The following is a 23,655-nucleotide window of genomic DNA, read 5'->3' on the forward strand; positions in this document are numbered from 1 at the left end:
TGTGGGATTATCAGCCCCATTAAGGGTAGGTCTGAGTTCAGCTGGAGCCCAATCAGGTGCAGGGGAAACTACCCAGTGGCAATTAGATTAATGAAACCTCAACAGGCTGGAGACAAATCAGCCACGGGTGTTTGTGCTTAATGCTGTGATTTTGGGGGCTGTGTCTTCCCAGGCTCCTGCCCCTGGGGTTGGGAGGATCTGGATGGATTAGAAAGGCAGCCAGAGGATTCTGTCTGTCCTTTCTGGTCTCAAGTGCTTCGGCTGGAGAGGTTGGTTTTGGCTGTGCTCTGCTGGATTCATCTCATTTCACCGTTTGTCAGAATAATTTTCTCTGGTTTGGGATGGAGCTTTGCACCTTAGGTAAGGTGTCTGCTGGCACTTTGAAGCTTTTCATCGTCTTGGTGGTGAAGAAAGCTGTCCTGTTTTCCTTGGAAACTTTCCTCCCTTTCCCCTCTTTCTGCCGTTTGGGATTTTCCTGCTTTCAGCCTGAGGTGATTCTTTCCAGCTTGTCAGGGTGAGCACTTAGGCAGTTTGATTATACCCCTGAAACACAAATTTTTGTTCATCTCCAAGCTTAACGGTTTCTGGGTAAACTGGGCCTGACTTGAAGACCTGGATTCTTGGATCTGACAAGATCCAAGAGTCTAATTGTCCACAGAACAATTCAGCTTGGAGGGACATCAAGGGGCCACACAGTTGGGCTGAGGGCATTGAAATTTGGGGCCGATCACGGATTGAAATTTTGGGGCTGAGTATGGGTTGAAATTTGGGGCTGAGGGGATTTGAAACTTGGGCCCGATTATGGGATGAAATTTTAGGGCTGATTACGGGTTGGAATTGGGGGCTGATTATGGGTTGGAATTTGGGGCCGATTGGATCACCTGGAGTAGTTTTGTGGCCACCTGGCTGTGTTGAAAGGTGAATTTCCGTTTTGGTTAGGTGGCTCCTTCTCTGGCACACCTCCTTTCCCTGCTGATTATGGATTTCCACGTCCTCAAGCGGGGTTGCAGATTTATCTTGGACTTGTTGCTGTCATTTTGGACTAGCAGCATCCTGCCTGCTGCTGCTGGAGGCTGCTGATCTGCTCCCTAATTGCTCTTTTGGCTCTGCTAAAAAGGGCAGTCCACAAACACTAATGACTCCTGCAGGCCAGAGCTCAGGCTAGCTGATCCCTCCTAATGGCCCTTTGAATTCCTCCTAGGTTTTATGTATTTATAAACACATTTAGGACGCATTATTCTTCTATTCAGCAAAACCATCTGTAATTATTGCCCGTAATTGCTGGGTGAGGATAAAATGAATCAACTATCAGGCTTTTACTGCTGGTGAACTCAAGCAGGGACCATCACTTTTTTTAGCTGTGTTTCCAGGAAGATGTGAGCTCAAAGAAAATTGTCATGGTCCTTTAGTTCTGATATATCAAAACTAGGCAACCTTCCTGTACACTTAATTATTGCTTCTCTAGGCTTTAGCTAAACATTTTAAGTGTTGAAATCTGTGAGTGGCCTTAGAGAAGTTAATAAAGTCCGACTGCTCTGGCAGTTGTGTGCTGGGATATTTGGGGTTTTATTTGATTTATTCTGTGGAGATCTGTGACCTGTATTAGGTTCACCTGCCTTGATGGTGCCTGAGGTAGAAGAGCTGCCTGTGCCACATTCCTGGAACTCCCTGAAGCCCAAGGAAACACCTTTAGGGACAAATAGACATGACATTAATTTAAGTGAAAGGGATCCCAGTGGAACATCCATGTGGTGAAAATGCTGCTGAGTTCAAATGCAGTGGGTGATGGACCTCAGGCAGTGGTATTGATGGATAGGAATTTTTCTCTGGTTGCTGGGAGTTCATGGGTATCTACAAAAAAAAAAAAAGCTGGAAATTCCTCGTGGTAGCTGTGGAAGCTTCCCTCCTCTCCAAAGAACTACAGGAAAATACAGAATCCCAGTTAAATCACAGAATGGTTTGGGTGGGAAGATGCCTTAAAGGAAGGAAAGATGGGTGCTAATGTCCTTACAAACAACTCGATGGGTGAGGGGTCTTTAGGAGGAATGGGTGTTAATGTCTTTGAAATGGGCCTCAATGTCTGAACCAACCACAAAACCCGGGAATTTGGGAATTTTAACTATGGTTTGAACTCCTGAGCTTTAGGGTTGGACAAAGGGGTCTGGGTAAATCTGGGGCTCTTCTGGTGGATCGCCTGAAGGCAGACAGCCAGAACTGCTGAGTTTTGGGGGAAATGATAGGTTCAAGTTGGAATATGTGGGAGGTGGATTGGGAAGGCTGCACCTTCCTGGGAATGGGGAAAGGAAGAGGGTGAGTTTAGGATAAAAGGAGGCTGTGTGCTCTGAAACCTAGAGAGTGAAACCCCATGGGGGTATGCCCCAGTGGGCTCTCTCTCCATTTATGCCAGTAAAATTGCAGAACTCCTCTGTCTTTTTTATGGACACTGGCTTTTAATAGGGTTTTTTCCTCACACCATCCAGTCTCACTCTCTGCCATGGTCAGGGACACCTTCTGCTATTCCAGGTTGCTCCAAGCCCTATCCAGTCTGGCCTTGGACACTTCCAGGGATCCAGGGGCAGCCACAGCTTCTCTGGACCCTGTGTGCCAGGACCTCACCACCCTCACAGCCAACAATTTCTCCCCATCTAATGCTGCTCTCTGGCAATTTCAAGCAATTGCCTCTTGTCCTGTCCCTCCATCCCTTGTCCCAAGTTCTGCTCCAGCTCTCTTGGAGCACCCTGAGGCACTGGAAAGGGCTTTAAGTTCATGATATTTAATTCTTACCATGGTCCCTTCTGCAGATTTGGCCTGGGCTGACATCTCTTTCTTGGTCAATGCCTGGACACTCCTTGGAGGATGATAATGTCTAAGATTTAACACAAGCAACCTTGCTGAGTTCAGAATTAGGAGAGGAATGGTTATTTAGGCTTCATAGATGTGATCCTTAGTGTTGGGTCCAGTGGACAGGTCAGGGTCTATTTTATAATTTTATTTGCCAGTGAAGATTTAGCTCAGTAGTTCTTACTCTGGATCTACAGGAATGGTGTACTTTTTTTTTTTTTTTTTTGACAGAACTTAGGGATGTTTAAGACATTTTCAGCAGACTTGCACTTGATTGGTGAGTCTCGACTGGTAAAACTGACTGGTACAGCAGTAGGAAAAAGGCTTAATGTAATGTATCCTGCTGGGCTGTCATTCAACAGAACCAACTTTCCACTTCTCCTTCTGGCTGTAACTCATTGTGTAACTTCAGAGAGGTTTTTTTTTCTTTTTTCCACCTCTTTCTCCAGTCCTCCTTGATTTTCGTCAGCCTGCATAAATTACAGGCACGTTACACAACAGATGGATACTTCCCAAATGGCTGAAAAATTGGTGACTTCAGCTGTTTACCCACTTTTTTCTTTCTTCCTTTGCAGCTGTTAACAATTGATGACAATTTCTGTGGCCTGGATATGAATGCCCCCTTGGGAGTATCATCCATGGTGCGAGGGCTCCCCATTTTCACTGAGGATGGGGACAGGATGACCTCGGTGATTGCCTACGTCTACAAGAACCACTCCCTGGCTTTTGTGGGCACCAAGAGTGGGAAGCTCAAGAAGGTAAGACCTACTGGTCCTCCAACTCAGGTTTTCATGTTTTTATGGTGATTTAAGTGTTGCGTCGAGCACGAGCGCAGTCCTTGTCCTAAGGTGCTCCTATTTTGAGGATGAAAAATTGTTTGGTTGGCCAAAAAACTGTGTTTCACCCTCAAGGAATAAAGATGGTCTGAGAAAGGATAACATCCTCCTTCCAAGTGGTTATTCATCAGGAAATTAATGCTTCAGAAGTCAAACCACAGTCGCAGATGGACGTGATGTAATTTGCATCCAACAGAATTTTTTGGTGTTCAGACCATCTCTAATTGAGTCACTGATCACGGGGTGTCTGTGCATGCTGGAGAAAATCAGACAGGGGATGAAGTTTGGGAAACAGGATCCATGCTCTGGAGATCTTTCTTCAGGGCAGTGTGACTGGGCTGTGATCTCACCACGAGCCCAGCACGGGATTGGGGGCTGCCCTGCTGATGTCAGCCTGGGGTTTGTGCTGAAGGAAGAGGGTTTGCATCAAAGGAAAGCTGTGTCCTGAGCCATAATGAGCTTTGTGTTTATGGCTGATGCCACACAAACAGAATCAAGACTGTGTCTGTGTCCCTCTCTGGGCATTCTCACTGAAATTTGCCCATTGCATGGCTGGGGTTTGCCTTGTGAAGCCCCCAGAGAGGCTGGGGAGGTGGAATCCTCTACCCGAGGCTTTCCCAAGAAAAGAAGAGTTGTTGGAAGTGGGCTAATGATGGGCTCTGGCTCCATTTCAGCCGCTCTGTGCCAGTCGGACAGTGTTGGTCTGAATGTTCAGCCCAGGAGTGTTGTAAGACATTGCCTGTGCAAGGAGGTGGTGGCTTGGCCATGGAGATGGGGGAGAAGCTGGGAAGGGAGGCTGGGCAGAGCCTGGAGATGTTTTAGGATGTTGTTTCCTGTTTAAATCCCTTTTGTGAGTAAAGACTTCCAAGCTGGGGCAAATAAGGTGATGTGAAAAGGTGACCCACTGTGGCTTGTGGGGAGTGAAGGGAGTTGTTTGTTCATGGATGCTTAGGGATAGTCTGGAATCTCTGGTTTTATTCTCTACCTGTTTCTTCACTTGAAAAGCAAATCTGGACTGTAAATTCAGATGGCATTTCCCCCATGCTGAGGGAGGAATGGGATCCTGCCCACTGGCAAATGTCTCTGGCTTTGCTCAAAGCGGAGGAAAGGCTGCTCGTGCTTTTGAAAAGAAAATGTGGTAGTTTTTTTTATTATTATTCAGGCATGTGAAAAAGGAGCCAAATGGTTTTAAAAAATGGTCATAATAAAAATAATCTCCTCCCCTGGCTAATTAGCTTTTGCTTCCCTGTCATGTGTGATATCATAATAAACTGTTCAGTTCTCCAGTCAGTCTCTTGGAGGGAGGGAAATGGGGCAGCTGAGATCTGAATGGTAAATATCAAAAAGACCTAAACTCTTAATGACTGCTCTCCCTGCACTCACAAGCTTTTGGTTGGGGTTTCTTTTGGCTTCAGGAGAAGAAAACTCAGCCACAGCTCTGTCTTTGCCTTTGCCGGTCGCACTGCAGAGTCCAAGATCTGATTCCTTTTTAATAGGGGAAAATAGGAGAGAAATCTTTCTGTGCTTTATGGAGTGTGGTAGCGAGCAGGGACAGCCTTATAGGGTAAAGAATGAGCAGAGGAGAGCAGAAGTGGCTGGTGTAACTTGAGAAAGGGAATAAAATGAAGCTTTTTCCTAACATGCTGAATATTCCACTTGTGGTAGTTCTAACTTTGGGTGAGTTGGAGCAGGGCTGGAGCCTTGGGCTGAGATTTGCTCAGGTAAATGAATTTCCACCAAAGAGGCAGAACACAAAGCAAAATGAGGCTCCCTAACCATGTGTGATTGCTTTGGACCAGTTGATCCAAACTCCTGGAAACCTTTAGGTCCAGCCCAATCCTTGCTGTGTCTTCTGCAGTCCCTGACTTTCCTCCTCACATTGTCCCCCTCCAGTGCTTCTGAGGGTGTCTGACCCTGGGACAGCAACCTGTCACCTCCTCTGCGTGGTTTGGCACTCAGGACTTTCCCTTGATGCTCCTTGACCCTTGCCATGGCCCTTTGGATGCTTTATTTTCCACCTTGGCTCATCAATCAGGTGCTGCCAGGAAAATGCTGCATTGGGACTGCAGCTCCAGCATAATTCATTATTTCACCACAAAGTTTGTTCTCTGTTCAAAAACACTGGTAAATTGGAGTAAGCCTTGTAGGATTAGATGAAACTCCTGGACAAATCCCAGGAGCTGGGTATTTCTTTTTTTATTTTTTGTGCTGTTGGGTCCTACCAGACGTGTCACACTCTGCTGCTTCTCCTGGTGCAGTGCAGCTGCTTGGTCAAGCTGCAGTGGAATATTTGGGATGGATAAAAAAGGGAGTTCTGAGATTATCCCCAAGATAGCAGGATTTATTCTGTGCTTGGAAGACTCGCTGCAAGTCATTACAAGATGGTTTTGGAGAAACTTTGCTGCTTTTTTTTCCCTGCAGTTTCAGTATTTTCCTCTCTGTGTGGTTTTTTTTTTTTGTTTGAAAGCGGCAGACTGTGTATCAGGTTTTGATTTATGTGATCCATGAATGCTCTGCAAAATACCCACAGTCATAAAGCAATATCTGTTAGTTGATATACAAATGTCACATGTGTCAAAGGAATTTATCCAGTGGCACACACAACTGAAGGAAAATATTGTGCTTTATGGGAACGTATCATTAAAATGAATACTAGCAGAGTATCAGGAGTCTGCCCATGTAACCAAGACAACAAAGAGGGAAAGAAAAGGAAAAACCAAGATAGAGATAGGGCAGGGAAAGTGTGAGTGAAACCGAATGACACGCTTGGCCCCAGCTATTTCACTGCCCCAGGCAAAATACATTTTGCAACCCCTGCTCATTCACAAAGCTCCCTGTGCAGTCCATCAGGAAGGCACAGAATAATGTGCTGGAGAAATATTCCCTCCAATTCTGCTGCCTTGTCCATGGCACAGCCCTATTGTATTTACTGGGATCCCCAGTGAAGAAAGGAATGATGAATCTGACTCCATGTTCTCAGAAGGCTAATTTATTTTTTTATGATACTATATTATATTAAAGAATACTAAACTAAACTATACTAAAGAATACAGAAAGGATACTTAAGATAGAAAGTTAAAAAGATAATAATGAAAACTCGTGACTCTGGAGAGAGTTTTGACACAGCTTGGCCCCAGTTGGCCAAAGAGTGAAAATAACTCATGGCACAATCCAATGAAACAATCACCTGTGGGTAAACAATCTCCAAACACATTCCACATGAGCACCATACAGGAGAAGAAAATGAGATAAGAATTGTTTTCCTTGTCTTTGAGGCTTCTCAGGAGAAAAATCCTGGGTGAAGGGATTTTTTCAGAGAATGTGAATATGACACAGCCCAGCCCTGCAGAATGAAGAAATAAATAGGATAAAAATGACGAGCTATGGAAAAGGAAAATTTCTCCCTGTCCGTATCTAACACATAAAACCCACTGTCCTTGCATTAAAGGTTTCATGGAGGGTTGTGGATTCTTGAAGATGGAGAAGGGTGGCCCAGGGAGGAGAAGTTCAGTCCTTTGCTCTGCCAGGAACTTCTGGTGTGCCTCCATGTCTCATTTCCTCTACTGCAAATGGCAGGGAATGTTTTCCTTGCTCAGAGAGTGTAGGAGAAAATGAATGTTTTAAGTGCTGTGAGGTGTATGTTCACCTCAAACAGCTTAATTCAACAGATCAGGTGGGATGGAAAACCACTCCTGGCCACTTGTGTCATTGTTTAATGAGAAATATTTAATCTTGCTGTGCTTTGGTTAGAACCCAGTGTTTGATTTCCTCCTGTGCTGGCTGTCCCATGTGTCTGTGCCACTTTGGTGGTGAGTGTTCCCACAGTTTAGTGCAATCCAAGGATCCTGATGGGCATCCTTGGCTGCAAACCCCTCTGCACCCTGGGGAATGCTTCAGGCAAAACCCATGGCTGAAATGCAGTTGGCAACCCTGGCAGTTTTTAGTGATTTCTTTCAGGAGATGCAAAAAGAAACTCGAGTTTAGCAAATGTCTGGTTTGTCTCCCTGCAAACAGCACAGGAGCTATTCCTGGGATTGTTCTCCCTACAAACCACTCTGCTGTGAAACAGCCAGGTCCCAAAATTTCCTGGCTTTTTATTTTTTGCTTTGCTCACTCTCTCATTCACACTCAGCTCTTCAGTGGCAGGAGAAAAGCAGGGATGTACCCATGGGCTTGGTTTGGATTTTTTTTCCTGGTGCCACTAACACCTGGCATCACTAAAAGAGCGTAGCAGTATTCCATATTCCTTGTATTCCCTCCCCAGGCATTTAATTTATGGGTCACTGTTCTGTACAGATCATTTCCAGTCAAAGAAATACAACTTACCTGCAATAATTCTGTGTGGAGGTGCAGGTGTAAAGGGAGAGTTGAGCTTACAGAAATGTCAGCCTGGGAGCAGCCCCAGGAATTGCATTTCTCACAAAAAAAAAAAAAAAAAGGTCTATTTTGAAATGTTTATTTGATAATGGAGTAGTAGAAATTTTCATTTATTTGAAACTTACCTGTAAGAAATTGTTTGGTTTCTTTTTATTCCATCCAAATATTCCACTCAAAGCCTCTTCTATGCTGAATTCCTTGCAGAGAGAGAACTTTAACTTAAAAACCAACACTTTCACTCTGTGGGCTGTATTTAATTTTTCATCAGATCCAATCAGTTTGTGGTCTTTGAAGGGTTTTTAGATGTGGAATGTCGTGTGGGGTGAAGGTTTTCTTTTGTATCCAACAGCTTTGAAATCTGGCCAGCACTTCTCACCAGGTATCAACTCTGTTTAGGAGAACATCCTCAGTTCCATGGTTATCCATCCTCTGGATAACCCTGAGCCCTTCAGACCCTGCTTTCCCTGGATCCAGAGACAAAGCACCACAGGGAGTGTGACCGTGTTCACAGGGGTCTTAGGATGAGGGAAGAGATGAGGATCTGACTCCATGCTTCAGAAGGCTGATTTATTATTTTTTGATATATATTATATTAAAACTATACTAAAAGAATAGAAGAAAGGATTTCATCTGAAGGCTAGCTAAAAATAGAATAGCAAAGAATGATAACAAACGTTTGTGGCTCGAACAGAGAGTATGATTGTGATTGGCCATTAATTAGAAACAACCAACATGAGACCAATCACAGATGCACCTGTTGCATTTCAAAGCAGCAGATAACCATTGTTTACATTTTGTTCCCGAGGCCTCTTAGCTTTTCAGGAGGAAAAATCCTAAGGAAAGGATTTTTCATAAAAGATGTCTGTGACAAGGGAGAATTTTAAATCTGGGAGCTGGGATTTGCAGTTCTCACTTTGGCCCCTCACTGTGGTGCTGGGGAAGTGCTCAGTTGCGACTGGAAGTGTTCAAGGCCAGGTTGGATGTTGAGGTCTTTGGTGTAGAGATGACCCCGAGGTGTTGGAAAGTCTTTTTTTCCCAGCCCCGAGACCAAAGAAGTTATCAAGATTAGTCAGTTCTGCTTTTCCAGGTTGTTTATTTGCTCTTATCTATTCCACTCTTTCTCTGAGTGGAGCTGAGATCTGTCCAGCAGGTTGGGTTGTGGCACAGTCCCTGCCCTTGGGGTGGTGTTGGTTTTTTATACCAAGAACTGCCTGTACTTTATTTACAATAATTTTCCAATACCTATCGCTTATGTTAGACAGTCTGTCTCTACTCTAAACCAATCCAGAAGTGTCACCATCACAGCAGAAGTTGGAGGGCAAGAAGGACAGAACACACCCAGATTTCTCGATTTTGCCTCTTGAATCCCCATTCTAAAACCCCAAAATTCTACTTTTTCACCCTGTGACAAATTCACTATCATTCTGCTCAAACTCTTGTGGCTTGTAACTCCTCACACAAAGTTGGTAATTGTTTCCATGGGCTAAAATCAAAGGCACAGGTGTTTGTGACTCTGTGCCAAGGTCTCTGAGCCCCTTGCCAGGGTCTGGATTCACCCAAGGCAGCCAGAGCAATGTCCTGGGTCCTGACATTTGGATGGGGCTTGGAGCAGCCTGGTGAAATGGAAGGTGCTCCTGCCCATGGAATTGGTGTCCCAGTTCCAGCCAGGGGGCTGGGATTTACCTCCCATCCGAGGAGGGGGCAGCTCTGGGATTTCCATGCTTGGAATGTCAGTCTGGTGGTAGCTGCACAGAGATCCCCACTGCTCCTCCAGGCCAGGGGGTTTCTGAATACACACAAAACAAGAAGCCCTGCTCAGTTTTGATACTCCCTGGAGGGAATTCTGCAGCTGACAGCTCTGTGTGAATCCCAGCAGGGAAACTCAGCTCCCTTCTCCTTCCCTCTGCTGCCTTTAAAGACTTTGGGGATCTTTTGAATTTTATTTTTTTTCCCCCAGCTATTTGGCAGGTGGACTTGACTGCTATGAAAATGTGCTGGAGAGGCTCTGGCTCCTGCTGGGAAGATGGTTTCTGCAAGAGGGGCTGGTTCACCCAGGCCTCTCCTCACAGCTTCCTGAGCCAGCAGGAGTCCAGGTGCTTCACTGACTTGTGATGGAGCAGTGCTGGTTCCTGTCAGAATTTGATGTTTGTAGTTGTCTGTGCTCTACCTTGATGTGCAGCCTCTCTTTGAGAGGTTGGTGCCAGCTTAGATGCCTGGAAATTAGTTAATTTTTCTGGCCGAGGCACTCAAAGTTGTGGTTTTTGTAGCTGTGGTGAACTCTACACTTGGTATTTGTGTTGGGTGAAAGGGGTAGTGGGAAGTTGTTGGTTTCTCTGGATCTGGATTGAAGGCACTGGAGATGGCAGTTCATGTTCAGACTCAGGTGTTTATCATTTCTTATCAGTAAAACAGTCTCACTACTGTGAGTTCAGCAACTTTTCATTAGAAGGCACAAAATGGCCAACAATCTCTTGTTACAAGGGCTTTTAAGAATAAACTATCCAATTAAGAACTGACACCTAGATTATTTTCCCTTTTAACCCAATAACTGATCCCACAGAGCCCACAATGCAGATTTTCCCACCCATTTACAAAATGCCACCCAAACCCATGTAGAAGGAGGAAGAAGCAGCATGAAAAAGAAACCCAGGATGACACCCTGCGCCCTCCATCTTGCTTCCTTCCACAACATACTAAAAATCCCAAAACCTCAATTTCTCACCAAGTGACACACCTACACTACTCTCTATAATCTATTTCACACTTTTGTGGGTTCAGTCTATCCTGAAGTCCAGGAAACTTTCTCCATGAATGAGGGTCAAAGTCAGTGGGTCAGGGCAGACATAGAAATATTCCCACTGCCATGGGTTTCCACAGGAATCAATGTGGACATTGGGCAGAGGCACAATTTCTCCTGGGTCATGTAATAATCATTGTCTAGTGATGATAAAGTCCTCAAACATCACCTAAATATGAATGGATTCTGTTCCATGGGTGCAATCAAAGATGCAGGATATAGATGGAGGAAAGGTGATCACCTTGGGCTCAATTGCCAGGCCACATCCAGATGCTGCCCCCAGTTTTAGGCTACTCAGAGCAAAAGCTTTGTTGACAACCAGAACAGGTTCAGGAAAGGGTCAAGAGTTTGGCCAGGAGCTGGAGAACCTGCCCTGAGAGGAGGGGATGAGAGGAATGAGCTTATTCAGGCTGGGATGAGAAAATGTGGAGAGACCAGGTTACAGCATTGCCATGCCAACAGGGAGGTTATTGAGGAGCTGGAGACAGGTTATTCATGTTGGTGAGTGAGGAGAGGATGTGGAACAGCAGGCATAAGTTGGCAGGAAAAAACTCCAATTGGACATAAGGAAAAGCTTTTTGTCCATGAGGACCTTGAAGAAGCAGTTCCCATTCTTGGAGACTTTCAAGGCCAGAATGGACAAAACAACCTGGTCTGATCTCCCAGCAGAACCTGCTTTGAGCAGGAGGCTGGGTTAGATCTTGGGGTCTCTGCTGCTCAGAGTGACCCTGAGATGTGTCAGAAAGTCTCTTTTCCCAGCTCGAAGAAGGAGTCAGAGCTCTTCATTTCTCGGTCTCAAGGTTGTTCATTGTATCTTATCTATAAAATTCTTTCTCCTGTCCAGCCAAGGTCTGCTCAGCAGGACAGACAGTGGCACTTTGCCTGCTCTCAGGGCAGTGTTATCATTTTATACTAAAACTACCTGTACATTACTTACAATAATTTCTCAGTCCCTATCACCTATCTTAGACAGTGAGCTTCTACCCTAAACCAATCCAAAAGTGCCAGCATCAAAGCAGATGATGGAGGCCAAGAAGAAGAAGGAGAAAGGCTGGACATGCCCACATTCCTCCATCTTGCCCCCTGAATCCCCATTCTAAAAACCGCCAAAAATCTCTTTTTCACACTATGATAAATTCACTATCATTCTGCTTAAGCTTTCATGGCTTGAAATTCTTCATATAAAGGTTGGTAATTGTTTTTTCCAAGGGCTAAATCAAAGGCACAGGGGTCTTGGGCTCTGTGCCAGGGTCCCTGAGCCTCCTGGGCAGGGTCTCAAGCCCTCCAGGGCAGCCAAAGGAACTTCTGGCTTCTGACAGTTGGAGACCCTGTAATGAGGTCCCTTCCAGCGTGGGTTACCCTGAGATCCATCCTCTGCCCTGAACCCACACCAGAGGGGCTCTGTCCAGGCTCTGCTGCTGAGCTGGTGCAGCCAGCACTTGTTTGAAACACCCACTGAGGGTTCCATCACTGCAGGTGGCTGCTTTGCCTCTCACATCCCTCATTTCCATTGCTCTGAGACTTCCAGCTACAACTTCTCCACGTCTCACACTGCAGCTTGTTGCAGTGTAAAACTGCAGGAGGAAAACTTTTTTTTTTCTTTTTTTTTTTTCTTTCCTGTGAGATGAAGGCTGCTGTTCCTGGGAAGAACTGGAGCCTGCTTTTTGGCAGAGAGCAATTAATTTTCCATGTCTCTCCTTCGAGTACCCCTCTCTGCTTTCTGACTACTCAGCAATCTCCATGCTGGTGTGCAGGGTTTGGCTGAGCTGTGCTTTCGCTGGGTGCTTTTCCTACATGTGTTGAGTGCTGCTCTTTTTTTTTTCTTTTTGGATGTTCTGCTTTAGCTGTGACTCAGAGTCTTGTCAGAGATGGAATCTTGTGATCGTGCAGTGAGATTTGCAAATAACTGTCTAATCCCTCCAAATTCTACACCAGCAGTTCTGCACTGTGTTTTTCCTCCCAGCTTCAGGAGATAGAGCAGGCTCCAGTGAGCCCAGGGAAGGCAGCAGGCTGTGCCTTCACCTCTTCAAACCCTTCCTGTAAATGCAGCCTGCATTTGACAGCTTTGCAGAGCTGGGTTTCCCCTCAGAGGGGTGTTGAACAGGCAGGGGGATGTTAGTGATTAAACCAAACAGGAGGGGACAGTGACAATGTCCTGCATCCTGTTCCTTGCTGGAATCCATGGGTCCTGCAGCCTCCTGGGGACAGCTGGCTGTGTCACCTGCCCTGTGGTGGTGTGTGACCGTGTTCACAGGGGTTCTTGGATGAGGGAAGAGACGAGGATCTGACTCCATGTTTCAGAAGGCTGATTTATTATTTTATGATATATATTACATTTAAACTATAATAAAATAATAGAAGAAAGTATTTCATCAGAAGGCTAGCTAAGAATAGAAAAAGAAAGAATGATAACAAAGGTTTGTGGCTTGGACTCTCTGAGCCAGCTGACTGTGATTGGCCATTAATTACAAACATCTAACATGGACCAATCTCAAACCCACCTGTTACATTCCACAGCAGCAGATAATAATTGTTTACATTTTGTTCCTGAGGCCTCTCAGCTTCTCAAGACGAAAAATCCTAAGAAAAGGATTTTTCATAAAAGATGTCTGCAACAGTGGTGGTGGCAGGTGATGTTCTGCATGGTGTCAGGCTGCAGAGCCTGGCATGGCAGCATGATGGAAATTGTGCAGGGGTGGGGTACAAGGAAAATCAAATCCATTCCCATGTCCCTCTGGTCCATTTCCTTTTCTTTTTCCCTTTGTTCTCAGGGAAATGCTGTGGCTGGGACATCAGGTGATCAGCTTTAGTCTTCACCTGCTCCTTCTGCTCTCCAGCCTCCAGAGAGGCTGTTGAGCTCTCCATGCACTCCAGTGAATTCCCAGATGGATGCCCAGCCAAAAAAGGCTCTTGTGATGCTTTCCTCCTCTCTAGCCCCTTCCTTTTTGACTGGGATAATGACTTTTCAGGGAGCCCTTGAAGTGCCTCTTGCATCTGCCTTTGATTTGAATGCCTCTTGCCTGCTGACCCTTCTTAAGGGAAGTCGGCTTAAGTGTGGTTCTCCTAATTAGTTTTGCTTTAATTTAATCTTTTGAAATAATTTTATCAAAAAGAGGAAACCTTCTCCCCACTCCCTTATTTTATCGGCTTGTTTTCATGCACGGTCTCTGGGTTTATTTCTCTGTTTCCCTTGTCTCTAGATAGGACATCATTTGCATATTTGATTAAGCTCCATATGTTATCAGGAAGCCAGTTGAAAGAAGAGCAAGTCCCTGATAAGGTGCTGTGCATCCATCTCTCCTTTTCACTTTGCATCTGGTTGTAGCAAGCTGATCTTTTTAAGAAGTGGTCCTGATGATTTTTTTTTTTTGGGGGGTGATTCTTCACATTGTCTTAATTTTTGTCTGGACTCCTCACTAAGTAGTTAGTGCTAGGAAAGCATTGAAGCTTTAGAAAATGGATGTAGTGTATTGAAATGCCATCTTTCTACAAACTGTTTGCAGAAGACCCAAAATGAGCCTGGGTGCTGATTACTGGCCCTTGGCTGCTTGTTTTTCACTGTCCTCCACTCCATCCTCCTCACCACCCTGCTGCTCTATCTGTGCCTAAAATCAGCTCTTCTGGCCAGATGTCTGATCTCTGCCTCAGCTGCTGGTGGGGGAATGCAGAGAGCACAGTCTGACAGCTCCTGGCCTTAGGAAGGGATGGGCAGAGGAGAGGTGTCACAGACATCTTTTATGAAAAATCCTTTCCTTAGGATTTTTCCTCCTGAGAAGCTGAGAGGCATCAGGAACAAGATGTAAACAATGGTTATCTGCTGCTGTGGAATGCAACAGCTGCATCTGGGATTGGTCTCATGTGGTTGTTTGTAATTAATGGCCAATCACAGTCAGCTGGCTCGGACAGAGAGTCCAAGCCACAAACTTTTGTTATCATTCTTTCTTTTTCTATTCTTAGCCAGTCTTCTGATGAAATCCTTTCTTCTATTATTTTAGTATAGTTTTAATATAATATATATCATAAAATAATAAATCACGCCTTCTGAAACATGGAGTCAGATCCTCATCTCTTCCCTCATCCTGAGACCCCTGTGAACACCATCACAAAAAGTTCTCCCCTAGAGAGTGGTTGGGCACTGCCCAGGCTCCCCAAGGAATGGGCACATGCCCAAGGCTCCCAGAGCTCCAGGAGCCTTTGGACAATGCTCTCAGGGATGCACAGGGTGGGATTTTAGGGTGTCTTGAACAGGACTGGATGATCCTTGTGGGTCCATTCCAACTGAGGATATTCCGTGGTTCTCTGTAGCTCTTTACAGGATCCCATTATGCCGGTGGGGAATGTTCTGCACAGAAATTTCATGTCCCCACTCTTCACCTTGACTCTGTTTTGTTGAGTCTCAGCTGAGCTATTTCCTGCAGGTAGCTGCTGCACTCTGGGCTGACACCTTCTCCCAGGTGCTGGAAATCACTGCTGTGCAGGGCTGGAGGGGCTCAAAACACAACAGCCACAGATGCATAATTCTGAAATGTATTTTGTGCAAGTATGTGTATGAATGCAAAAAAAAAAAATCTCCTAAGTAAACACATGCCTTGAAGCTTTTGTTCTCTGACTGTTGCACTATGAAAACAATTTGCCTTAAGCAGCTCTCCCAGCCCACCTCTAGGAACCCTCTAATTTGAGAGCAGCTGTGGGATGCCCCTGAGGAAATACAGGGGAATGTGCATTTAACAGTAATTTTCTCCTCCTTTCTGCTGATGCTCAAGCTGGTGGAGGCTTTGTTTGGTTTGTGACCCATAATTAGGCATTTATGGTGGTGATCAGAGTCCAACTCCTGGCCTGGTAAAGGCAGGGCGAGTTCACAGCAAACAAAAGCAGTGTAATTAGTTGTGCTGGAACTGGAGAAGGGACCACAGCTTGGAAAAAGAGCTTTTCCCTCAAATGACAACGAAGTGTAGCAACCAGAGGTTTGATTTTCGAGCCAGCTTTTAATTAGAAGGCAAAAAGGACTGTGCCTCTCTTTGTGAGGATAAGCAGTGTTGGGCTGGGGATGGTTTGAAGATCTCTCTCCAGATCTCCCCTGCACACACCCCATGTCTTGATCAGTGCAGAGGCTGTGAACCCCTGAGAGGGAGCCACCAGCACATCCTGGAGTTGTGAATGCTGCTGGTGGGGCTTAAGAAATAAAAGCAGAAATAAAATAAAGTAGAATGAAATAAATCCCCCTTGTTCCTTTCCAACTTGAGCCCTTCCCCTTGTGCTTCTTTCATTTTGGTTTAAAGATTCTTTGGCTCTGTCCTGTCCCATTCTGTGGTGGCAGCCTGGCTGGGGAGAGCTCAGGCTCTGATGGATTGCTGGTGGTTGGAATGGCGTGTGAGGAATTGTGCTGGTTTTGGAGGCAAGCCTTGATGGATTGTTTGTCTGTGAGGAGTTGTGCTGGTTTTTGGAGGCAAAAACCTGCTGGTTGTTGTGCTGGTGTATGAGGTTGGTTTTGTAGGCAAGCTTTACTGAATTGCTAAATTCAGTAAGTTTGAGGGTGTTTGAGGAGTTGTGCTGGTTTTTGAAAGTAACCGTTGCTGGTTTGCTGGTGGTTGGACTGGTGTGTGAGGAGTTGTGCTGGTTTTTGGAGGCAAGCTTTGATGGATTGCTTGTCTGTGAGAAGTTGTGCTGGTGTTTGGAGGCCCCAGCCTCCAAATTTGATGTATTTCTGGTTGTTAGACTGGTGTGTGAAGAGTTGTGCTGGTGTTTGGAGGCCCCAGCCCACCTGGTGTCTGTGGGAGTGAAGATGTGCTGCTCTGTGGGACTCAGGGGTCTGTTCCTGCTTGTTCTGACACTTGTCTTTTTGTTTTTCTTTGGATTTTTTTCCCTTTAACCTCCCAAACCCTGTTGTTGACCTCTCACCTCTCCTAAATGGAACCATATGGAAGAGCTGCAGGTTGCTGGCCCTTTTTGGAATTACAAAGGCTTTGATTGCTGGGCGAGGGGTGCAGAAATATGGACTGAAGGCCAGACCAGGGCAGTTCATCAAAGATGAGATTTGTCAAGTCCCCCTGGATGTTGTGCCTAGGGTGACCCAAAAGAATCTTTCTGGCTGTGACAGCAGCAGATAAACCTACAGACCTGCCTGTAACCTGGGGGTGTAAAATCTTGGTTGATGTCAATGAGTTTTTTCTCATTATTTGACTCTAACTTCTTGGATTTCTTCATCCTGCCCAATGTCACTATGGCACCAAGGATGGTCTTTCCTCCTCTAAACTAAAAGAGGTGTTGAATTACAAAGAGTTGGAGTGATATTTGAATTCATAACCCTCTCAAAAAAAAAAAAAAGGTTTGCCAGCTGGGTTGGTGTCCATGCTTGACTAGAGATGGCAGGACTGTGTTTGTGGAGATAACCCTTAATCCATGGAACATCTCCTCTGAGAGCTAGGCAACAAGCTAGGATCCCCCTTCCTTGGAGCAGCCAGGCTGGAAATGTGTGCTGGAATCCAGTGGAACACTCCAAGGCTCTAAAGAGAGATGGTTTGGGACCCCAGGCGGTGCCAAGAGAAGCAAAGTCTGTGTCACAGTCATATTTTCTGGAAAAATCCCCTTGCCCAGGATTCTTCTCCTGGGAAGCTGAGGAGCCTCAGAGAAAAAGGAAAACAATTTTATCTCATTTGCTTCTCCTGTGTTTTGCTGCTTTGGAATGTGGTTGGAGATTGTTTATCCAACAGGTGATTGTTTCATTGGTTTCATGTGAATTGTTTTGATTTAATGACCAATCAGGGCCAGGCTGTGTTGGGGTTGTTTCCAGAGTCACAAGTTTTCATTATTATCTTTTAGCCTTCTGTCTGTATCCTTTCTACATTCTTTAGTATAGTTTAGTATAGCATTCTTTAATATAATATAGATCATAAAATAATAAATTTACCTTCTAAGAACACGGAGTCAGATTCATCATTCCTTCCTGCTACAGGGGTCCCAGCAAACACAATAAAGCCTGGAGAGGAAAGTTGGGAGCAAGTTCCTCTGTGGGTTTCAGCTCTGGTTGCACTCTGTCGTGCTGAACGTGTTCTGCTGGTGATTCCCAGGGCTGGGTCACTCTGGATAACAAAGCAGCCGCTCCTGGGGGGTTCTGGTGGCTTTGGGAAGCTCTGCTGAGGGTTGTTTGTGCAGCTGATGTTGTGCACTGGCACAGGAGCCCAGCACACTCCATCTGTGGCACCCTGGCAGCTGTGCTGGCATCCCACCCCGCTGATATCCTCATGGATGAGCTCTGGAGTCATCCTCCTGACTTCTTGTAATTTCATTAATTATTTTTAAACTGAAGCTGGCAATAAATCCCAGTGATGTCAGAGGAAAAAGGTTATCACTGAGACTAGCAGAATTCATCATATGAATTTTTCAGGACCCCTCCTGATGAAATCTAATTAAACACCACCACTGGCACTGTGCACATCTCCCTGTGTTTGTCATGTGGCTGATCAGGGCTGGGTTACCAGGGGGGAGTTTATGGCTTGTGATATCTGCTGGGCTGGATGTGGTTTCACACAGCCCAGACACTTTGATCTTTTCCCTCCCACTGCTCACAAATTTCTGTGGTTTTTTCTCGGGTTTCCTGTGCCACTGATTGATCTCCTTGGGGTCTAAGGGAAGGTGTTGAGGACAGAGAGAGAACCTGAGTGACAAGGACACTTCTCCTGTGTTCTGGGAAGAGATGGGATCCTGGCACCCTGTTAGCTTGGAATGTCTCTTACAATGAGAATAACTCATTTTGTTGTTTTCTTACCGAACGGAGAAACATTTTACAAGAAATTAACAAACCCAACCCAAACGCAGCCCCGTGCCAAATCAAAACTGATTGCTTCTCCCTCCTCTCCTTTTCAATACAACAAACAAGCTGTGAAAGTTGCGTGGTCTATAAAACAACCACTTATGGTTATTTGACCTCCTCCCCTCCCTTTCCCTCCTTTCTTTTTTATTTTTATTTAATTAGTTCTCTTCTCACAGATATTTCTACCATGAGATGGAAAAGTCAAAATGTTTTGATGCTTTCAAGCCCCTTCTCCCCCTGCAATGATGTAAATTAATTCCCCAAATCCCACCTAAATTCGGGATTTTTAGCTAATTTTTCTATTAATGTAGAGAGAGAGGAAAAAAAAAAGAGAATGTTTGCAAATTTGTATGTCTGTTTTCCTTGCACGTCTGTCTTAGTCTGCAATATGTGGAGAGGTGGGAGATCTTATGAGACTGCTGCCTTTTAGTCTCTTTGTTAAACTTCTTCTGCCAGGTTAGCATTTTTGTCTGCTTGGAAGCTGGAGGATTGAACTCACCTGGGAGCCCCAGTAGTGAAATAAATTATCATAATAGAGCAGGAAAAGAATATATTTTAAGATGGTGAGCAGTGCAGGACTGCCCTGGTGTATTACATCTGTTCATGTAGAGATGTGAGATGTGGCTTTGGCTTTGGGGCACATGACTGGGATATTCCTGTTTTGAGGGGAGGGGGCTGAAGGGATGCAGGTAAATATAACATAAATACGGTCCCAAACACATCCTGACACTGATAGTTACTATAATAGCAAACAAAAGCTGAGAATTGATTGTTAATTTGTGATTTTTAAGACAACCTCTCAGTTTTAGAGGAATCTGGTTCTTCTTAAGGGACTGGCAGAGAGATGGAGGGTAGGAGATTGGTAGATCTGTTGTAATTAATATTCCAATGCTCTGCCTTAACAAATTGTCAGTACAATGGGTGGAAGTGCAGGTGCAGGGCTGTTCACCAAGGTGTTTTATGCCCTTCTGTTAAAAAAAGGGTTAATCTTGAGCTTGAACCAGGGTACCTGGCAAGGGAGATCTGAGCTCAACCCCTCCAGAAAAGCTCTGGGCAACAGGAGCTGAACACCCCCAAAGTCATTACACAGATTCTGTCATTTTTTGTTAACCAACATTGATATTCTGTGGGGTTATTTTTTCCCCCTGGGGGTTTTAACCTTGCTTATTTTGCAGCCCCTGCCCTGTAGTGGAGCTTCTGTGCTGCTTCCTACCCTGTTAAGGCAATCTCAGGCTCTTCCCTGTGCAAGCCCTCCCTGACATTGCCACGGCAGTGCTGCCCTTCTCCTCACTGCTAGGAAAGATGAGATCACTGGCACTAAATATATCCCCTTGTCCATGCCAGGGATGCTCTGGCAGACTCTGCAGTGACTTATTTTCTATGTTTTGTCAATTCTCTGTGGCAGGTGATTTCATTAACTGCACTTTGATGGCTCTTGCTTTTTGTTGTTTCCACTCTCCTGATGGAAAGGTGCTGGTGGCCACCTTGCAGTTCCTCCCTCCAGGTCAGCTTTGTCACCTCCTAAATCTACTTCTCTTTTTTAATTTTTTTAATAAAAATAAGCTGCAAAATGTGGAATTGGAGCCAAACTGCCCAAAATTTACCTCTCAGGGTTTCAGGCTGAGGTGAGATCTGCTCCCAGTTTGTTCCATGGGTGATCTCTGGATGATCTCAGGCTTGTCTGTCTGCTCTCCCTGTTTATCTTGCAGTTACTAAAATGAAGACCAGGGTGGGAAGATGATGTTTGGGGCAGGACTGAGTTTCTCCTTTACAATATCTGCAGTGGGGATGGTGTCTTAGCAAGATTTTTCCCATATACAATCACTGGGACAGTCAGTGTGTGCTCCTTGTGGATCATCCTCACATCTGCAGTGTTTTGTGAGCATTGTGATCCCCAGCTCTGCTGTTCTGTCATCTCTCCCCTTTCTTCCACTAATCACCTCGCCTCAATGTCCTTTGAACTTGCTTTTTAGGATATATTCCAGTTCTCCCTCCTCCATCCCCTCTGTTCCTTACCCATAAGGAGCTTCCTTCAAGCCCCCACAATATTTTACTTCTGGGGTGACCCTTTGGCTCTGTTCACCTTTGATGTCCATCTACAGTTTGATCAGACTAAAATATAAGAATACTGAACTCACTTCCTGCTTTGCTACTGACTTTTATGGACCTAGCTTTTGCAGAGTGGGGTTTCAGCTCATTAAATGGGGAAATCTCCATTCCCAGGAAGTTCTGTCAGCTTCATTCCCACTCCAAGGAGAGAAATCAGATCTTTCAGCACACAGCTCATCTCATTCTGCAAGGGAATGAGACTGCCCTAAAGCAGGGCAGGTGAATTATGTCAAAAAAAGTTCTTTTTGTCTCCATTAGAGCTTAGGAGAGCTAAGGACAACTTGTTCAGATGTGAACATCCCTTATTTCTCTGTTCCCTGGCTGTAAGTGACAGTAATGGTGTTTCTCTGCTCTGATAAGGGTCTCATCAACAGCTGGTGGTCGTGAGGTGCTCCAACATTATGATAATGGAAAAGCTCAGTGCTGGGTTATTTCATGCAGGGTTTTCCTGCTGGAAATCTGATTAACATGTTCAGATGGGGCCATTTCTTTTGGTCCTTCCTGTTTTCTTCATTCTACTGCAGGTGGAATTGAAACTTTTCTGTGAAGGTCAGGGTCTCCTACCTGGGCCAGGCAAAGAATATAGAGGAGGTGGCTCGAGAGTAGGGACACTGGGCTGCAACTTCAACTCAGGTGATTTAGGGGGGAAAAGGGGCTGGAACAGACCTGGCACATCAGCACCCCCTAATCCATGGATTCCTTTTGATGCCATCACAAACTCGCCCTAAACTGCTCAACGCTGAGGGAAAAACCTTTAGTCTTGCTTAGAAGGGAAAGGAAGCCTGCAGGATTTATGGCACCTGCAGTGAGCACGGGTACTGCCTGTGAGTCAAGGGAGGAGGCTGGGATCCCCTTGGGATCACACATCTGACACTCACAGATGAGTTTTGATGCCTCAGGTTTAGCTTTTATATGTTTCACATTCTGTGCTGCTTTAGTGTGCAGTTCTGAGCTTCACATTATGGGATGGTGAGCTCTGTGCACAGAGCAGGGAGACAAAACAATTCCTGCTCCAGCTGGGCACCAAGGACAAATGCCCCAAATCTCAGCCCAGGAGCACAAACCCCGTGGGCTGGAGAGAGAAAAACAAGCAGGGTGGGACTGCCTGGGCTGAAGCTGGAATGGGACAATGAACTGCAAGGGGCAAATGGAGCAGAACTGATCCCAGGGAGAGACCCCGGGAGTGCTCGTGCATTTTGGGGCCATTTTGGTTCATCTTGGGTGCAGCCCTGGCTGGGCTCTGGTGCTGCCCAAGGTGCATCCATGGAGGAGATCCTTTGAATAAATCCCTACTTTATTCTGGAACTCTGCCCAGCCTCTGCTCTCGGTCAGCCTTCTCAAGGCATCAGCAGCAGCACCACGGGATGCTTTGGGTGGCACAGCACGCTTGAGGGTATTTTGGAATGCCCAAAGTACTTCCACGTGATTTGGAGACTGGAGCTGGCAGGATGGGGTGGATTTAAGAAGCAAGGAAGTATTTAGGCATGCAAAGATGAAATCAAGATACTTTCAGGTGCATGGTTGCACTTACAGGAGGCCCTGACACCCAGGAACTTGCAATCAAAAGGGCACAAGTAACTGGAGCAGACCCTGAAAGGGGTGAGTGTGGAGAGGAGCAAATTCCATAGAAGGAGTGGATGGGAAAGGCCAGCTTGGGTTAGGGGGTGATGTGGAGAGGATGAGGAATTGTCATTATCACATTTTCTGGAAAAATCCCCTTGCCCAGGATTCTTCTCCTGGGAAGCTGAGTAGCTTTAGAGAAAAAGGAAAACAGTATTATCTCATTTGCTTCTCTTGTGTTTTGCTGCTTTGGAATGTGGTTGGAGATTGTTTATCCAACAGCTGATTGTTTCATTGGTTTCATGTGAATTGTTTGGACTCAATGGCCAATCAGTGCCAAGCTGTGTCAGGACTCTGCAAGGATCACAATTTTTCATTATTATGTTTTAGCCTTCTGTCTGTATCCTTTCTGTATTCTTTAGTATAGTTTAGTATAGCATTCTTAATGTAATATAGTATCATAAAATAATAAATTAGCCTTTTAAGAACATGGAGTCAGATTCATCATTCCTCCCTTCATCTGGGAACTCCACAAATACAACAAGGAATGGTCAGAAACAACTCAGTGTGACATCATGGCAGAGCAGGAAGCCTTGATCTATTCCTGGCTCTGTTGTGATTGCAGCATGACCTCGGGCAAATCACTCCCCTCTCCCCATCCCTGCCCTGCTCCTCCCCGAGCTCTTCAGGGGAATGGGCTGTCACTTGCAATGAGCCTGTCCTGAACACACAGCCACCCTTTGATTCCATCCTGATGCTTCCCAGGCTGCTGAGCCCGGAGTTCAAAGCTGGGTGCTGCCGTGGGCTTCAGCTGCTTTCAGATGAAGAAATTTCCACGTGCAAAAATTCCCTGGTGGGAGTGGGGGCTCCTCCCCTGTGTGTTTGTGAAAGGGCTTGGGCTGAGCTCTGTCAACACCAGGTTTTCCCCAGCTCCCTGAGTATTCCTGATTTCCTCACCCCCCTCCCAACAGGTTGGCCATAAATTAGGTTCTGATGTGGGGATTGGATTTCACTCCAGCTGCCAGAGCTGTGGCACATCTGGGGTCCTCCTGTGGTTAATGACTTCACAAAAATGAAGCAATAAATGTTATGATGGCTGTGTTTTAACCCTGTGGCCCTCGTTCTGCTCAACAGGAAGGTTTCCCTGGAGCAGTCAAAAACCTGCTGTCTGCATTTAAATATCTCCCAGTGATGTGCCATCTCTGAGCAGCTTTTTATGAAGTGATTTGAGTTCTGAAATTTAACAAAGCTGAAGCATTTTTCGTTCAGGTTTTTCTTCATAAAAGATGAACTGGTTCTCTTTAAACTGAAAAAAGGCTCTGTCT

At 45.5% G+C, this 23,655-nt stretch overlaps 1 protein-coding gene across 6 annotated transcripts in view; it reads left to right on the plus strand.

The window, feature by feature from the left end:
• The window catches only part of PLXNA4 (plexin A4), a 503,567-nt gene that overhangs the window by 54,701 nt on the left and 425,211 nt on the right, over positions 1–23,655 (plus strand). For all 6 annotated transcript variants that reach the window (XM_074538671.1, XM_005493209.4, XM_074538674.1 and 3 more), the window contains exon 3: positions 3,417–3,599. In XM_074538671.1, coding sequence (XP_074394772.1) covers positions 3,417–3,599 — 183 coding nt within the window. The remainder of the gene's footprint in view (positions 1–3,416; positions 3,600–23,655) is intronic.

Source organism: Zonotrichia albicollis, chromosome 4, assembly GCF_047830755.1.
Source record: "Zonotrichia albicollis isolate bZonAlb1 chromosome 4, bZonAlb1.hap1, whole genome shotgun sequence".
NCBI lineage: Eukaryota > Metazoa > Chordata > Aves > Passeriformes > Passerellidae > Zonotrichia > Zonotrichia albicollis.